Source organism: Saimiri boliviensis, chromosome 12 (genome assembly GCF_048565385.1).
Source record: "Saimiri boliviensis isolate mSaiBol1 chromosome 12, mSaiBol1.pri, whole genome shotgun sequence".
NCBI lineage: Eukaryota > Metazoa > Chordata > Mammalia > Primates > Cebidae > Saimiri > Saimiri boliviensis.
Window position 1 is genome coordinate 101,357,198 of NC_133460.1, and position 14,262 is coordinate 101,371,459.

Sequence of the window (14,262 nt, forward strand, 5' to 3'; positions counted from 1 at the left end):
ACAGCCCCCATGAGAGCTGATGCTGCATTTTACAACTAAGTGGATAAGGTCACTGTTAACCAAATTACACAAAGTTTTCTCTGGATGCAGCCACTGAGTAGGTGGAACTAAAGAAACATGCTACCATGCCTGGCATTTCCCTCTCACCAGGAGACCAGGTCTGCTTTTCTTAAAAAGCAGGTTCATTTTCATGAGATTCATTTAAATGATCATCAATCTCTTATTACACTGTCCGCCAGACAGCTCGGAGCCAGATTTCAGGCATACAGGCAGGAAATGTGCAAGACCTCAGTACAAGTATGCACTTTGTCTATCAATCTAACTTTCACCTTCCTTTGCCCCATTTTCCACATCCTCTTAATTTAAAATTTCATCATATAATGTTACATGTTTTATGTAGACAGCCTAACCTCTTCAGACTGAGATTTACTAAATAACCTACCAAGTATATAAATGCTGAGGGGATAACTAAAGGTCATTATCCCAGGACATATGTTTAAGTCAGAAGTAGTATTTCAGTTTGAAGTTTCAAAATGAGTGGGTTCTTTGTTCCTTAAGTGAAATCACTTTTAGATGTCCCCAGACTTTAACTTGGGTAATACAATAATAAGAATCAGAGAGACACTCTGCTAGAAAAACACAACATAGGAGAAGATTTTATTTACAATTATCCTTAGGCACAGGTGTAAAATGACACAAAATAAACAGAAACAGAACAAACTGCATATGTATTTAAGAAAAAAAGATTGGACAGACTTACCTCTATTGCATTTTTCTAAGACTTTTCTCTGTTCAAGAACTTCTGAATTTAAAGCAGCCTTTTCTTGTTTAACTTTATTTACCTAAAAATGTGAGATTTTGAGGGGAGAAAATACCCAAAATTGTAAAACAGGACATATGGCAATGTGTGATACTCAATTGCTGTTCAACTTTCAACATGAAGTTACAATTTAAAGCAGAAATTGGTTTCAATGTGTTAAGATGTTTAATAAAGCTCTACTTTAAAGCTTCAAGGATAGCTATTTAAGTTAGGACGCATACTTGATACAGAACTTATTTATATATTCCAGTGGGCATTGGCCCCTAAACATGATGGTATGCTAGCCATCCAATGTAAATGATTCATATTTTTTTAAGTTAAAAAAAAAGAATATAGAAATGGGGCCTCCTATATTGTCTAGGCTGGTTTTGAACTCCTGGGCTCAAGCAATGTTCTTTCTTCAGCCCCCCGAAGTGTTGGAATTACAGGCGTGAGCCACCATACCAAGCCATGATTCATATTTTTCCGACCTGGGCCAGTTCACCCCTCCTTAGGTAACCTGGTGGTCCCGTGCTCCTGGGAGGTCACCTTATTGATGCCAAACTTAGTGCGGACACCCGATCAGAATAGCGCACTACAGTCCAGAACTCCTGGACTCAAGAGAGCCTCCAGCCTCAGACTCCCGAATAGCTGGGACTACAGGCATGTGCCACCGTGCCTGGCACCATGATTCATATTTTAATGCAAAAATCCAGCTAAAGATCACCCAGAGGCTGGGCGCAGTGGCTCACGCCTGTAATCTCAGCACTTTGGGAGGCCGAGGCAGGTGGATTACAAGGTCAGGAGTTTGAGACCAGCCTGGCTAACATGGTGAAACCCCATCTCTACTAAAAATACAAAAATTAGCCAGGTATGGTGGCACCTGCCTGTAATCCCAGCTACTCAGGAGGCAGAGGTAGGAGACTCACTTGATCCCAGGAGGCAGAGGTTGCAGTGGGCCAAGAACGAACGCATCACTGCACTCTAGCCTGGGTGACAGCAAGACTCCATCTCAAAAAAAAATCACCTAGAAAATACAAGAATCATTTAGTCAAGATCTGATACTCAATTTTGGTGTTCATTTTAAATGTTGATTACCATATATATATATATATATATATATATATATATATATATATATATATACACACATACATATATACACACACATACACACATATAAATAGAGATGGGGTTTCACTATGTTGGACAGGATGGTCTTGAACTCCTGACCTCAGGTGATCTGCTCACCTCGGCCTCCCAAAGTGCTGTGATTACAGGTGCAAGCCACTGTGCCCAGCCAAATGTTGATTACTTTTGACTTAAATAAGACGAACATGAATTTTTAAAATAAAACAATACTTTGAACTTTGATTACTCTTGGCTTAAATAAAATACATATAAATACTCCCACAAAAATTTAAATTTCTGAAATGACTTTTGATGTCTATCAATGAAAGAGAATACCACAGAGAAGTTAAAAAAAGAAAAAACGTAAAGCTACATATATCAAGGTAGATAAATCTCAAATACATTATATTGAATTTAGAATGCAGGTATGTTTATAACATTTAAAAGCACTCAAAATACTACGTATTGCAGTGGACATGTAAATATAAGCACTGAAATGATAAACACCAAGTTTAGTATAATAGCTGTTTAGGGAAACTGAGCAGGAAGCGAGTAATGAGCAACTGGAAAGAGGTACACCAGGGCCTTCATCACTAAGCTAATACTCCGTGAATTAGCTTAGGTAGTAGATACCTGTCTCTTCAATACAAATAATTTTTTTAGAGATAGGGTCTTACTCTGTCACTCAGGCTGGAGGGTAGTAATACGATCATAGCTTACTGTAGCCTTAAACTCCTGGGCTCAAGCAATCCTCCCACCTCAGCCCTCTGAGTATCTGGGACTACAGGTACATGCCACCATGCCTGGCTAATATTTTTAAAAATTTTTTGGAGAGATGAGGTCTTACCATGAGGTATTCCTGGTCTCCAACTCCTGGGCTCAGGTGAACCTTTTGCCTTGGCCTACCAAAGTGCTGGGATTACAGGTGTGAGCCACCCAACCCAGACCCATTATTTTGTTCATTATGCCTTTTCAGATGTCTTAAATAGTCATAATAAGAATAATTGTTGAATTGTCTTCCAGTAACACCTCTAAGTGGGAAGGGAGAGATTATCACTAAATAACCACCACTGAGGAACAAAGCACACAAAGAAACAAAGATAATGGTCCTGAAAAGTGGTTCTGAATCCATCAGCACCTCCAGATCGTCTATGAACTGGTTCTTTTAGTGTAGGATTTATTTTTGGTTTTGGTTTAAATTAGTAACTAGTACACACTGTCCAAAAGTAAGGTCCTTCCCAAAATATCATCATCCTTCTTCCCATTCATTACAATGATTTGCCACAGTGATAAAAGCAGCTCGGGCTGGGAAGCTGGTGGTCACTGCTTCTCAACCTTTTTTACATCATGGCCTGCAAGAAAATGACAATATGTGTATGCACACTGAGGTAACTGGATGAGGCTGCTCGCTGACAGGAGCTGGCATGCTTGTAAGGCACCTGAGGGTTATCAAGGTGGAGTAGCACATTGGTTGGAAAGTGCTGGTCTACAGAATCTAGGAACCACTGATAATACATGTTAAATCAAGAATCAAGCTGTGAAGGCAAATCCTTGACCTCATGCGAATAAAAGGCAACTGTGGCAGTCCTGTTCTTAAAGACAGTTCAAAAGGAAATAAAAGGCCAGGTGCAGCAGCTTGCATTTGTGGTCCCAGCACTTTGGGAGGCCAAAGCGGGAAGATCATTCAAGTCCAGGCATTCAAGATAAGCCTGGGAAATACAGGGACCCACATCTCTATAAAAAAAAAAAATTAAATAGTCAGGTGTGGTGATGTGTGCCTGTAGTCTCAGCTATTTGGAAGGCTGAGGCAGGAGAATATTTTCAGCCTGGAAGGCTGAGGATGCAGTGAGCTGTGATCATGCCACTGCTCTCCAGCCTGAGTATGATAGTCAGGTCTTGTTTCAAACAAAACAAAACAAAACAGCAGAAAAGATAGATTCTGTAAACAACTACTTGAACCCACCCTACCACCTATCATAAACGCCTGTGTTGGAGATACACAGAGGAACAGTCCTTCCCAACCGGACCAGCCATTCACTGGAAGAACATGCTCTTCTTTCTCTACCAGCAGCAATAAAATACATGACTTGGAATAGTACCTACTATTCCTACAAATTTGCCTTACATAGCAAAAAAAAAAAAAAAAAAATGGGGGAACAACAGGAAACATGCCTATGCTATTTTGGAATTTTTTTTAAGCTAGGCAGTGGGGTACATTAATCTTCATGATCTTATTTCCTCTACCTTTTTGTATGTCTGAAATTGAGGGGAGGCCGGGCATCCTGGCTCACGCCTGTAATCCCAGCACTCTGGGAAGCCAAAGTAGGCAGATCATCATCAGGTCAGGAGATCGAGGTCATCATGACCAACACGGTGAAACCCTGTCTCTACTAAAAATACAAAAATTAGCTGGGTATGGTGGTACACGCCTGTAATTCCAGCTACTAGGGGGGCTGAGGGAGGAGAATTGCTTGAACCCGGGAGGCAAAGGTTGCAGTGAGACGAGATCATGCCACTGTACTCCAGCCTGGCAACAGAGCGAGATTCTGTCTCAAAAAAAAAATAATAATAATAATAAAGAAAGAAAAAAAATTGAGGGGAGAAGAGAAGATTAAAATTGGTACATGGTTCTCATGTTAGAAATTGGCTTATAATAGTAAGTTCTTAACTTAGCAAATCCCCAAACACCTTGAAAATGCTGAAGCCCTTGTCTTTCAGGCCTGAGATACATACTTCTTCAATTACTTCTACGAGTTTGCTCTTGAGATTTTCCAGTTCAATGGCTAATATCTTCTTTTCCTCCTGAACAGATACAATTTCATCTCGAAGTTCTGCATTTTTAAAGAAAAAATGTAAATAAATTTATTTTTAAAACGAAATAAGTAGTCAATCTGGTCAAAAGAATTGAAAATGCCAGTCCATGTGCAGTTTATGGTCAAGATTATTTAACAATCAAAAGGAAGGACCAAAGGACAATGAGAATCTCACTTGCGTGACCCTTTGCCATATAGCCAGGGGTATTAATAATTTTATATCAGGCAACCTTAAATGTACCAGATCATGTTTTCTTTGCATTCTGTATAAAACTATCTGGCATTTTGGAAGTAAATTTTTTAAATCTTTCAGCAAAACAAATTAAGGTGTAGTGCTAATTTCTATTTCATAATGCCACCAGCTCTTATCACAACACAATATAAATAAACATTAGGCAGTTAATAATTTGGAGATTTTAGATCTTGACTTGCTGCCAATTTATAGTCCTTAGTATTTGAACTGATTCAAAATATAACTATTTGAAAGTAGGGTTAATTCTAGTAAATTTTTCTCTAGAGTCATGGGTGCTTTGTTTTTAAACTTATTTTATAGTTTTATTATTAGGATTCTATGAAAAACGTGTTACTAGGAAGAAAATATTATCAACTGTAAGTGCAAAAGCTTCTGTTGTTAAAGTTACTTCTGCCACTTAAATGTTTGAAAATACACAGATTAGCACAGACTGCTCAAATGTATACTCGGCCTACTGTTTTGCCACTTAGGTTTTAGCTGCCTTTAATTTCTTACTGTTTTCCAAGTGCAGTAAGAAATACGTTGTGTGGTTATTTGTAAATTAAATCAAACTTTTTACATAGACTCAGCTTGAAGTTCTCAGAGACTTATTTCTAAACCACTTTCTCCACTGGTTGGCTAATCCAAAAAGAAGAACATGAAACCATATTGTTCAAGATCAAACAGAAATAACAACAAGCAAAAGGAACTCCTTTAAACTTCCTCTCCCTCCCTACCAACATGAATGCTATTTTGCCTTAGCTTGAGGAGTTGAAGAGTTGGGTAAAGATGGTGTCTGTAACATCCATTCTTCTTCCAGTTGAAATTTTATCTATCAAACAAATAAATGAATACTGTTTTTGGCCTGTGTACTAAATTAAAATGTTCTAATAGTTATTGAGCCAGAACTGCTTTCCTACATTTTTAAACAAACATGTGTATGAATAAAATGTACATTTAACAGATGTATCATATGATCTTGCCTTACAACACTGCTTGTTAACCAATAAAAAGGGGTGTTGCTAAATATATTTTTATTCCTTCTTTCTTTCATTTAACAAAAATAGCTTGACACTTAGTACATATTCTTAAGGTTATAGTCTAACTGGCTATTTCCATTGAGACAACACTTTCAAAAGGGTCTAATTTCAAATAAGAAAGTCACTCGTAAAACACAATTGTATACACCCTATGGTGATTTGGAGATATAAATAAATGATGTGGGAAGTTTTAAAAATACTGATGCCTGGGTCCTACCCCATCCAAAATTCTGATTTAATTGGCCTAGGATGTAGCAAAATTTGGGATAAGGTAGGACCCAGGCATCAGTGTTTTTAAAGCTTCCCACATGATTCTGATGTGCAGTCAGGGTTCAGAGCACTGTCCCAATGGGGTAAAAAAAAATATGCTCAATAATTAAGCAAAGAGTTCTACCTTTAATTTGCTTCTGACACTGTACTGAGACACAAGTCTCGGCGGCACCGTCTGTGTCTGTACTTGAATCGTCATCATCAATGTTTATCTCTTCAGTTATTACATCTGGCCCCAGCTTGGCCATGTACAACATGCTGATTCTTTTCAATGTTTTATTTTCTTTATTTAGCTAAAACAAAATACAAAAACAGTTATTTTAACAGCAGCCAAATGAGTATCTTGGATTTTTAAACAATAGACAAAAAAAGTATACTTTTGTCTTACATATTCATCAACACTCACAGCGGGATATAAACAATTAGCAGATTAATTAAATAAGGTTTTATATTAAATGTATTTCTTTAACCAAGACCTGATGCCTGGATTACAGCCAGCAGCAAATGGAAATGCTTGTTTTAACTGATAAGAAATATAAGGAACTAAGATAAAATACCAGTACAGATTAAATAAAATTTGATTTATTTATAGTCATTTATAGTCTTAATAAAGGCACTTTATTTCACGCAAATCTTCTGTTTGCTTCGGTGCTGTGAACACCTTTTAAATGTCTGTTTGCCTAACATCTCCTCTTTTCTGGACATTGCCACTCTTCATTGTTCCACATGATTTCAATGGGGGAGCTATGCTCTCCCAGGCATACCCCAGCCCTTTGGCCACAGCAAGCTAGTCTAGGGATTAATCATATGATCCAAGTATAACCAATCAGATCCCTTCTGTAGAAATTTGGAGGCTGTCAACAGAGCGATGCATTTCTTTCAGATGGACAGGAGCTGCTGGTAACCAGTCCATTACAGAATTAAAAAAAAAAAAAAAAAAAAGGCTGGGAGGTCATTTTTAGAAAAGCTAAAACTGAAGCTGATGTGTAGAGAAAGAGAGAAAAGAGAAAAGCAACAAAGAAAGCGTTTTCCACCAGACTCAAGCCCCAGACTCCAGTCCATTCCTAAACTGCTCCTGGCTCAGAGATTCTATGGAATTCTCCAATATTTCTAACAGATTCCTGCATCTTTTTCTTTTCTTGTTTAAACTAGTTCAAGATGTTGTTTCTACTATCTCTATTAAAAGAGTTCTAGTTCATAGCAAAAGAGAAAGAAAGAAATCTTAATTTATTAATGTATTTTTTATTCCCAGATGTAGAAATGAGTTGGTTTTTTTTTTTTACTTTAGTTATTCAACTATTAACACCTTCTTTAGCTGATATGTTTATGTGCATGAAAATTTAGTATAAAACACACACAAAGACTAAGGCTGTCCAATGTCCACAGAAGTACATGATTTTGCTTATGGTTTCTCTTCCCAAGACTAAAAAGTAAAATACTTTAATTTGTGCACATCAAAGTATTCAATAGATTATTTTACCTAGTATAAAATGTAAGTTGTAGAAATGTAGAGATGGGGAGGAAGATGGCCAAATAGAAACAGCTCTAGTCTGCAGCTCCCAGAGAGATCAGTGCAGAAGGTGGGTGATTTCTGCATTTCCAACTGAGGTACCCAGTTCAACTAACTGGAACTCGTTAGACAGCGGGTGCAGCCCACGGAGGGTGAGCCAAAGCAGGGTGGGGCATTGCCTCACCCAGGAAACACAAGGGGTTGGGGAATTCCTTCCCCTAGCCAAGGGAAGCTGTGAAGGACTGTGTCGTGAGGAACGGTGCACTCTGACCCAAATACTACACTTTTCCCATGGTCTTCACAACCCAAAGACCAGGAGATTCCCACAGGTACCTACGCCACCAGGGCCCTGGGTTTCAAGCACAAAAGTGGGCGGCCATTTGGGCAGACACCAAGCTAGCTGCAGGACTTTTTTTTCATACCCCAGTAGTACCTGGAATGCCAGTGAGACAGAACCGTTCACTACACTGGAAAGGGAGCTGAAGTCAGGGAGCCAAGTGGTCTAGCTCAGCGGATCCCACCCCCATGGAGCCCAGCAAGCTAAAAACCCACTGGCTTGAAATTCTCGCTGCCAGCACAGCAGTCTGAAGTTGACCTGGGACACCTGAGCTTGCTGTGGGGAGGAGCATCCACCATTACTGAGGCTTGAGTAGGCAGTTTTCCCCTCACAGTGTAAACAAAACCTAGAAGTCCAGACTGGGTGAAGTCCACCACAGCAAAGCCAAGCCGCTGTAGCCAGACTGCCTCTCTAGATTCCTCCTCTCTGGGCAGGGCATCTCTGAAAGAAATGCAGCAGCCCCAGTGTGGGGCTTACAGATCAAACTCCCATCTCCCAGAGCACCTGGGGGAAGGAATAGCTGTGGGCACAGCTACAGCAGACTTAAATGTTCCTGCCTGCCTGCTCTGAAGAAAGCAGTAGATCTCCCAGCACAGTGCTCAAGCTCTGCAAAGGGACAGACTGTCTCCTCAAGTAGATGTAGATGACAGGTTGATGAGGGCAGCAAACCACTATGGCACGTGTATACCTATATAACAAACCTGCATGTTCTCCACATGTATCCCAGAACTTAAAAGTATTTTTTAAAAAAAGGGAAGTGCAAATGCATTTCATTTACTAGAGCCCTCGACCATGAAGGCAAGTTCTGAATTTAATAATTGATATTGGAAATAAATAAACATAATTCACTAGAAAGGCAACTACCTTTCCTCACTGTAAATCTGACACTAGCATAAGATATTTAGCATGGTACTGGTTTGACTTTGCTCTTTCATTTGTGATCAAAATTTGGGCTCCTCAGGGTTTCTCACAGAGAAAGCCCAGCCCACTTCAATCTGGGAGATCTATCTGATTCCCACACCAACAATATGGAACCTGAAGTGGTATGGTCTGGAGCACAAGAGATTTGCCTGACCTCTCTGGAGAATCAGGAATAATCTCTGAGAAATGGCTATGAACCCTTCCATGGATTAGTCCTGGGAGGAAGGCTGGCAAGCTCTATTCAGGGAACCGATTCGCAACCCTTTATCCTTAGTCCCAGTCTATAGCTCCAACTCCTGTCTCCCCACATCACATTAGAAGATTAAGATAAAAGATGAAACCCATAATTTCCCAACCCCTCTTCCTTAAGATGGAAAATTCAGGTGAAAACTGTTGTGGGTTCTTTTTTTTTTTTTTTTTTTGAGACGGAGTTTCGCTCTTGTACCCAGGCAGGAGTGCAATGGCATGATCTCAGCTCACCGCAACCTCCGCCTCCTGGGTTCAGGCAATTCTCCTGCCTCAGCCTCCTGAGTAGCTGGGATTACAGGCACACGCCACCATGCCCAGCTAATTTTTTTGTATTTTTAGTAAAGATGGGGTTTCACCATGTTGATTAGGATGGTCTCGATCTCTTGACCTCGTGATCCACCCACCTCGGCTTCCCAAAGTGCTGGGATTACAGGCTTGAGCCACTGCACCCGGCTGTTGTGGGTTCTTTAAACCATGAATGCTACAGCATGCCACTTGAAGCTCAAGGATCCTCACTTGTCAATTCTCAAACTATCCCATCTTTTCTGATTGTCAGAAGAAAATATCAATTTAAGACAAAAGTGAAAATATTTAAGACTGAATTTCTGGTTCTATATCCTAATATTTAAACCAATGATTCTCAACTCTGTCCATCAGAATGTCTGGAGAGCTTTTTAAAAACTCCAATGCTTAGGCTCTATACCATAACAAAATCTCTGGCAGTGGAACCCAGCACAGCACTTATTCAGTTTCCCAGGTGATTTTAATGTCCATCAACACTAAGAATCATTCATGTAGAGAAATGTATTGCTTTAGTATACAACCCAGTTCTGCAATAAAATTCCATCTCTGCCTCTACAACTAACCTAATTCTTACATTTCAGTTTTCTCATCAGTAAACTAAGAATTCAGATAGTCTCTACCCTACAATATGATGATTAAATGAGACATTATATATAAAGTATTTAATATGGTAACTGCCACATAATAAAACTTAAGTGTTAGCTATTAATAGTAAGAAAAGAGGTTTAGTTTGTGTCTATCCTTTGGAATTCATTTATCAGCTAGTTTTCATCAATGAATGTATGCATTTTCTTCTTCCTCCAGGATACTCATAAAACTACTAGTTTCTGCCACCTAGTGCTTAATACATTACTTCTTAGAAAACTACTATAATACCTTAGTAACGTCATAGTTAACACAGTTCTGCCCTCAAAAGGGTTTAATGCCTCTGTCAAACCAGGCACTAAAATCCATCAGTTTGTCTGCAATACAATTACTCTAGTTAACAAAATCACCAGCTCAAGAAAAAAATGCCAACCAGAAAATGTTGTAAGTCTTCTCTGAAACACCATTTTCACATTCTGAAAGAAGAAATGTAACTTATATATATGAGGTCATTTTTTTTTTTTTTTGGAGATGAGTTCTTGCTCCGTCACCCATGTTGGAGTGCAGTGGTATGATCATAGCTCACCAAAGTCTTAAACTCTCTGAGCTCAAGTGATCCTCCCACCTTGTCCTTTCAAAGCACTGGGATTACAGGCATGAGCCACCACACCCAGCCTATACATGAGGTCTTAAGTGTATACTATTCGGACATTTTTGAGAAATCTGAATTCACAAATTTTGGCTAAGCAATTTCATTGTAGCTATTTATCAAGCTACAGGTTAATGGCATGCTACTTGTTGTTTGAAATCCCTCTATGTCTAAGGCAAAAATGTATCTCTTATAACCCCAATCCTACAGTAACAGAACCTATTATATTCAAATGTAAATAGGGTTTTTATATTGCACACGGTTTAGTGCAGGCGTCCCCAAACTACGGCCCGCAGGCCACATGAGGCCCCCTGAGGCCATTTATCCGGCCCCCCACTGCACTTCAGGAAGGGGCACCTCTTTCATTGGTGGGCACAGTATGTGGCGGCCCTCCAACGGTCTGAGGGATAGTGAACTGGCCCCCTGTGTAAAAAGTTTGGGAACGCCTGGTTTAGTGACTATTTAAAGGTACAAAACCTGCAAGTTTAATTGCTTTGGATCATATGACTTAAATAATTGGTCTGCACTTATCAGTTTCATGTACACATTTTAGCGAAGCAAAGTATACATACTTGCTTTTAAGAAAATTATGAGGAACTGGGTGCAGTGGCTCATGCCTGTAATCCCAGCACTTTGGGAGGCTGAGGCAGGCGGATCACTTGAGGTCAGGAGTTTGAGACCAGCCTGGCCAACATGGTGAAACACCGTCTCTACTAAAAACACAGAAATTAACCAGGAGTGGTGGCACATGCCTGTAATCCCAGCTACTTGGGAGGCTGAGACAGGAGAATCTCTTGAATCTGGGAGGTGGAGGTTGCAGTGAGCCAAGATGGCACCACCGCACTCTAGCCACGCAACAGAGCAGGACTCCAGGTCAAAAAGAAAAAACAGAAAATTATGAGGTCAAACTGCACGATAAGAATTAAACATTCTGTTTGTCATTAATTTGATGGTAAAAATTTAGAAAAATAAGAATTTACAGAAACTTTGCTCTCAGAAAATGAAGCCTACTTTAAAAAATGACAATTGATACTTAGAAGGTGCTATTACCATTTGTTGATCACACATACAATGGAGTCTGCACATGTTGCATTCAGAGCAGGCTTTCACAACAAACAAGTACATTTATAGTATTTTATTTAATCCATTTTTGGACCGTTTTTTATTCTAGGCTCCATGAGTTCATACTGTACCATCAAAAATAAACTGTATGTCCATTAAAAAAAAAAAAAAAAAAAAGGCTTCTTAAAGGTACAAAACCTGCAAGGTACAAAACCTTCTTAAAGCTTTTTTTTTTTTAAATGGACATACAGTTTATTTTTGATGATACGGTATTATTTTTGATGAAACAGTGTTAGTTAAGAATCCTATTGTTAAGATTTAATTGTAAAAATGAGCTTAGAGATCAGGTAACACTGGTTCATAACCAGGGAGGAATATAACAGTCACCAGGCAGCTTTTCGACAGACACAGTCCCGGACCACACATCTGGAGCCAGCGGATCTGGGGTATTATGAAGAAGCCAACCATGGTCACCCTGGCATTTAGAACAAGACAACTGTAGCTCAGAGAGGTAAGTTCTCTTGCCCAAAGGCACCTGTTAAATAAAACGGGAGACAGAATAAAGTAGTTTTTTGTAGGGGGCCATATATGAATAAATGATGATCTCCAGTCCTAACTCTAGTCCATCATGTCATTTAAGATGAGATACTCGGTGGCTCACACCTGTAATTCCAGCACTTTGGGAGGCCGAGGCGGGTGGATCACAAGGTCAAGGTAGATCAAGACCAACCTGGTCAACATGGTGAAACCCCGTCTCTACTAAAAATACAAAAAATCAGCTGGGCATGGTGGTACGTTCCTGTAATCCCAGCTTCTCAGGAGGCTGAGGCAGGAGAATTGCCTGAACCCAGGAGGCGGAGGTTGCAGTGAGCCAAGATCGTGCCATTGCACTCCAGCCTGGGTAACAAGAGTGAAACTCTGTCTCAAAAAAAAAAAAAAAAAAAAAAAAAAAAAAAAAAAGATGAGATACTACAGTCCAGAGAACAAAGCTAACTTGTCCAAAATCACACATGCCCAAAATGATATAACCAAAAATAAAACCTGTATATACTGCCCTACAAACCAGTGGCTTCAATAAACTCTGCCAATCCCGAAAGGTAGTCAGTATCCTCACTCTGGACATGCTGTGACAACAGGAATACTTGTTAATAAAAAGAAAAACTAGAGACAGTATCCTTAGAAACTAGAAGATTCAGAGCAAATAGTAGGCTCCAAATGTACTTTTTCTCTACTTATTCCCAAAAAAAAAAAAAGAAATTCAAAAAAAAGAAAACAAAATCACACAACATTTTGGACTAGTGAACTCCAGGCATATGCAACAGAGTAAAAATAATGTGAACACATCCATGTTATCATTTTTTAAAAAGTTTTTTTAAAGTGTATTGCTATGTATTCTTCAGACAAATAACAGGAGAGAATTTACATACACAAGTTTATATTCTTAGTTAGATTCTGATTAAATATCTTATGAATTCTAATGTGGTGTTGTTATGCAAACAATTAAGTAAATAACCTTTAGCAAGCACACTGTTAGTGCATACAAATTATATTTATTTATGTATTTACTGGGAGTAAAATTTCAGTCACATCCAAAGAAATTTTCAGAGGTAGGTGATGTGGGGAGGGAAAAGAGACACAACCAACATTACTAATGAAATTTGGTTGAAAATTGCTGTAATCCATTTTCTGATGAAGTGGTTCAGATGCATTTTACCCAACCCAAAATACATAAGACAGGGATAAAAACATTCTTTAATAATAATGTACTTCTGATGAGACAGAATATAGAAAATTATATACTTGGTAAATTCATCAGCGAGAGGCAATCAGTGGAACACTGGAGGTCACCTTTAGCATGCCCTTGCTTTGCTTTCACAAATAATCACCTGAAATGTAAGGCTTCAGGGTGACTTTTTCATCTGATTCAAATATGAGACATTCACTGCTCTTTTATGTCACACCAGGTTAGTTTTAAACTTGGTTAGCATTTTAACCAAATTCATGGACATTTGCAAAGTCCCGTTTAACGCTACTCTGGGACCATTTTTTTCCCACATTTTCACAGGCAAAAAGCACAAATACTGAAATACTCACATACAAATGCTCCTTTTACAACTGGAATAACCTTTGCATGAAGGCAAATATTTACATAATCGTATTGCAGGATTCTCAGACCTTTCAGCATTTCCCTCATCATCAGAGTAGATAATCCATTAGCGAAGTAGAAAAGCAAAACCAGACAGAGCCGCTGCTTAGAAAAGCAAGTTGAAATTTAAAAGCTCAGGTAAAATTCCTTCACATTGGAAGTCTCACCTTTGTTGCCAAAGCTTCAGCACTTTCTCGGCAAGTCTTCTCTATTTC

At 39.0% G+C, this 14,262-nt stretch overlaps 1 protein-coding gene across 5 annotated transcripts in view; it reads right to left on the reverse strand.

Annotated features, from left to right (window-relative positions):
* SHTN1 (shootin 1) overlaps positions 1 to 14,262 on the reverse strand; it is a 153,407-nt gene that overhangs the window by 97,589 nt on the left and 41,556 nt on the right. For all 5 annotated transcript variants that reach the window (XM_010332583.3, XM_074382951.1, XM_074382952.1 and 2 more), the window contains 4 exons: positions 14,215 to 14,262; positions 6,410 to 6,578; positions 4,664 to 4,761; positions 761 to 842 (listed from right to left, as the gene is read on the reverse strand). The exon at positions 14,215 to 14,262 is cut by the window's right edge and continues 47 nt beyond it. In XM_010332583.3, coding sequence (XP_010330885.3) covers positions 761 to 842; positions 4,664 to 4,761; positions 6,410 to 6,578; positions 14,215 to 14,262 — 397 coding nt within the window. The remainder of the gene's footprint in view (positions 1 to 760; positions 843 to 4,663; positions 4,762 to 6,409; positions 6,579 to 14,214) is intronic.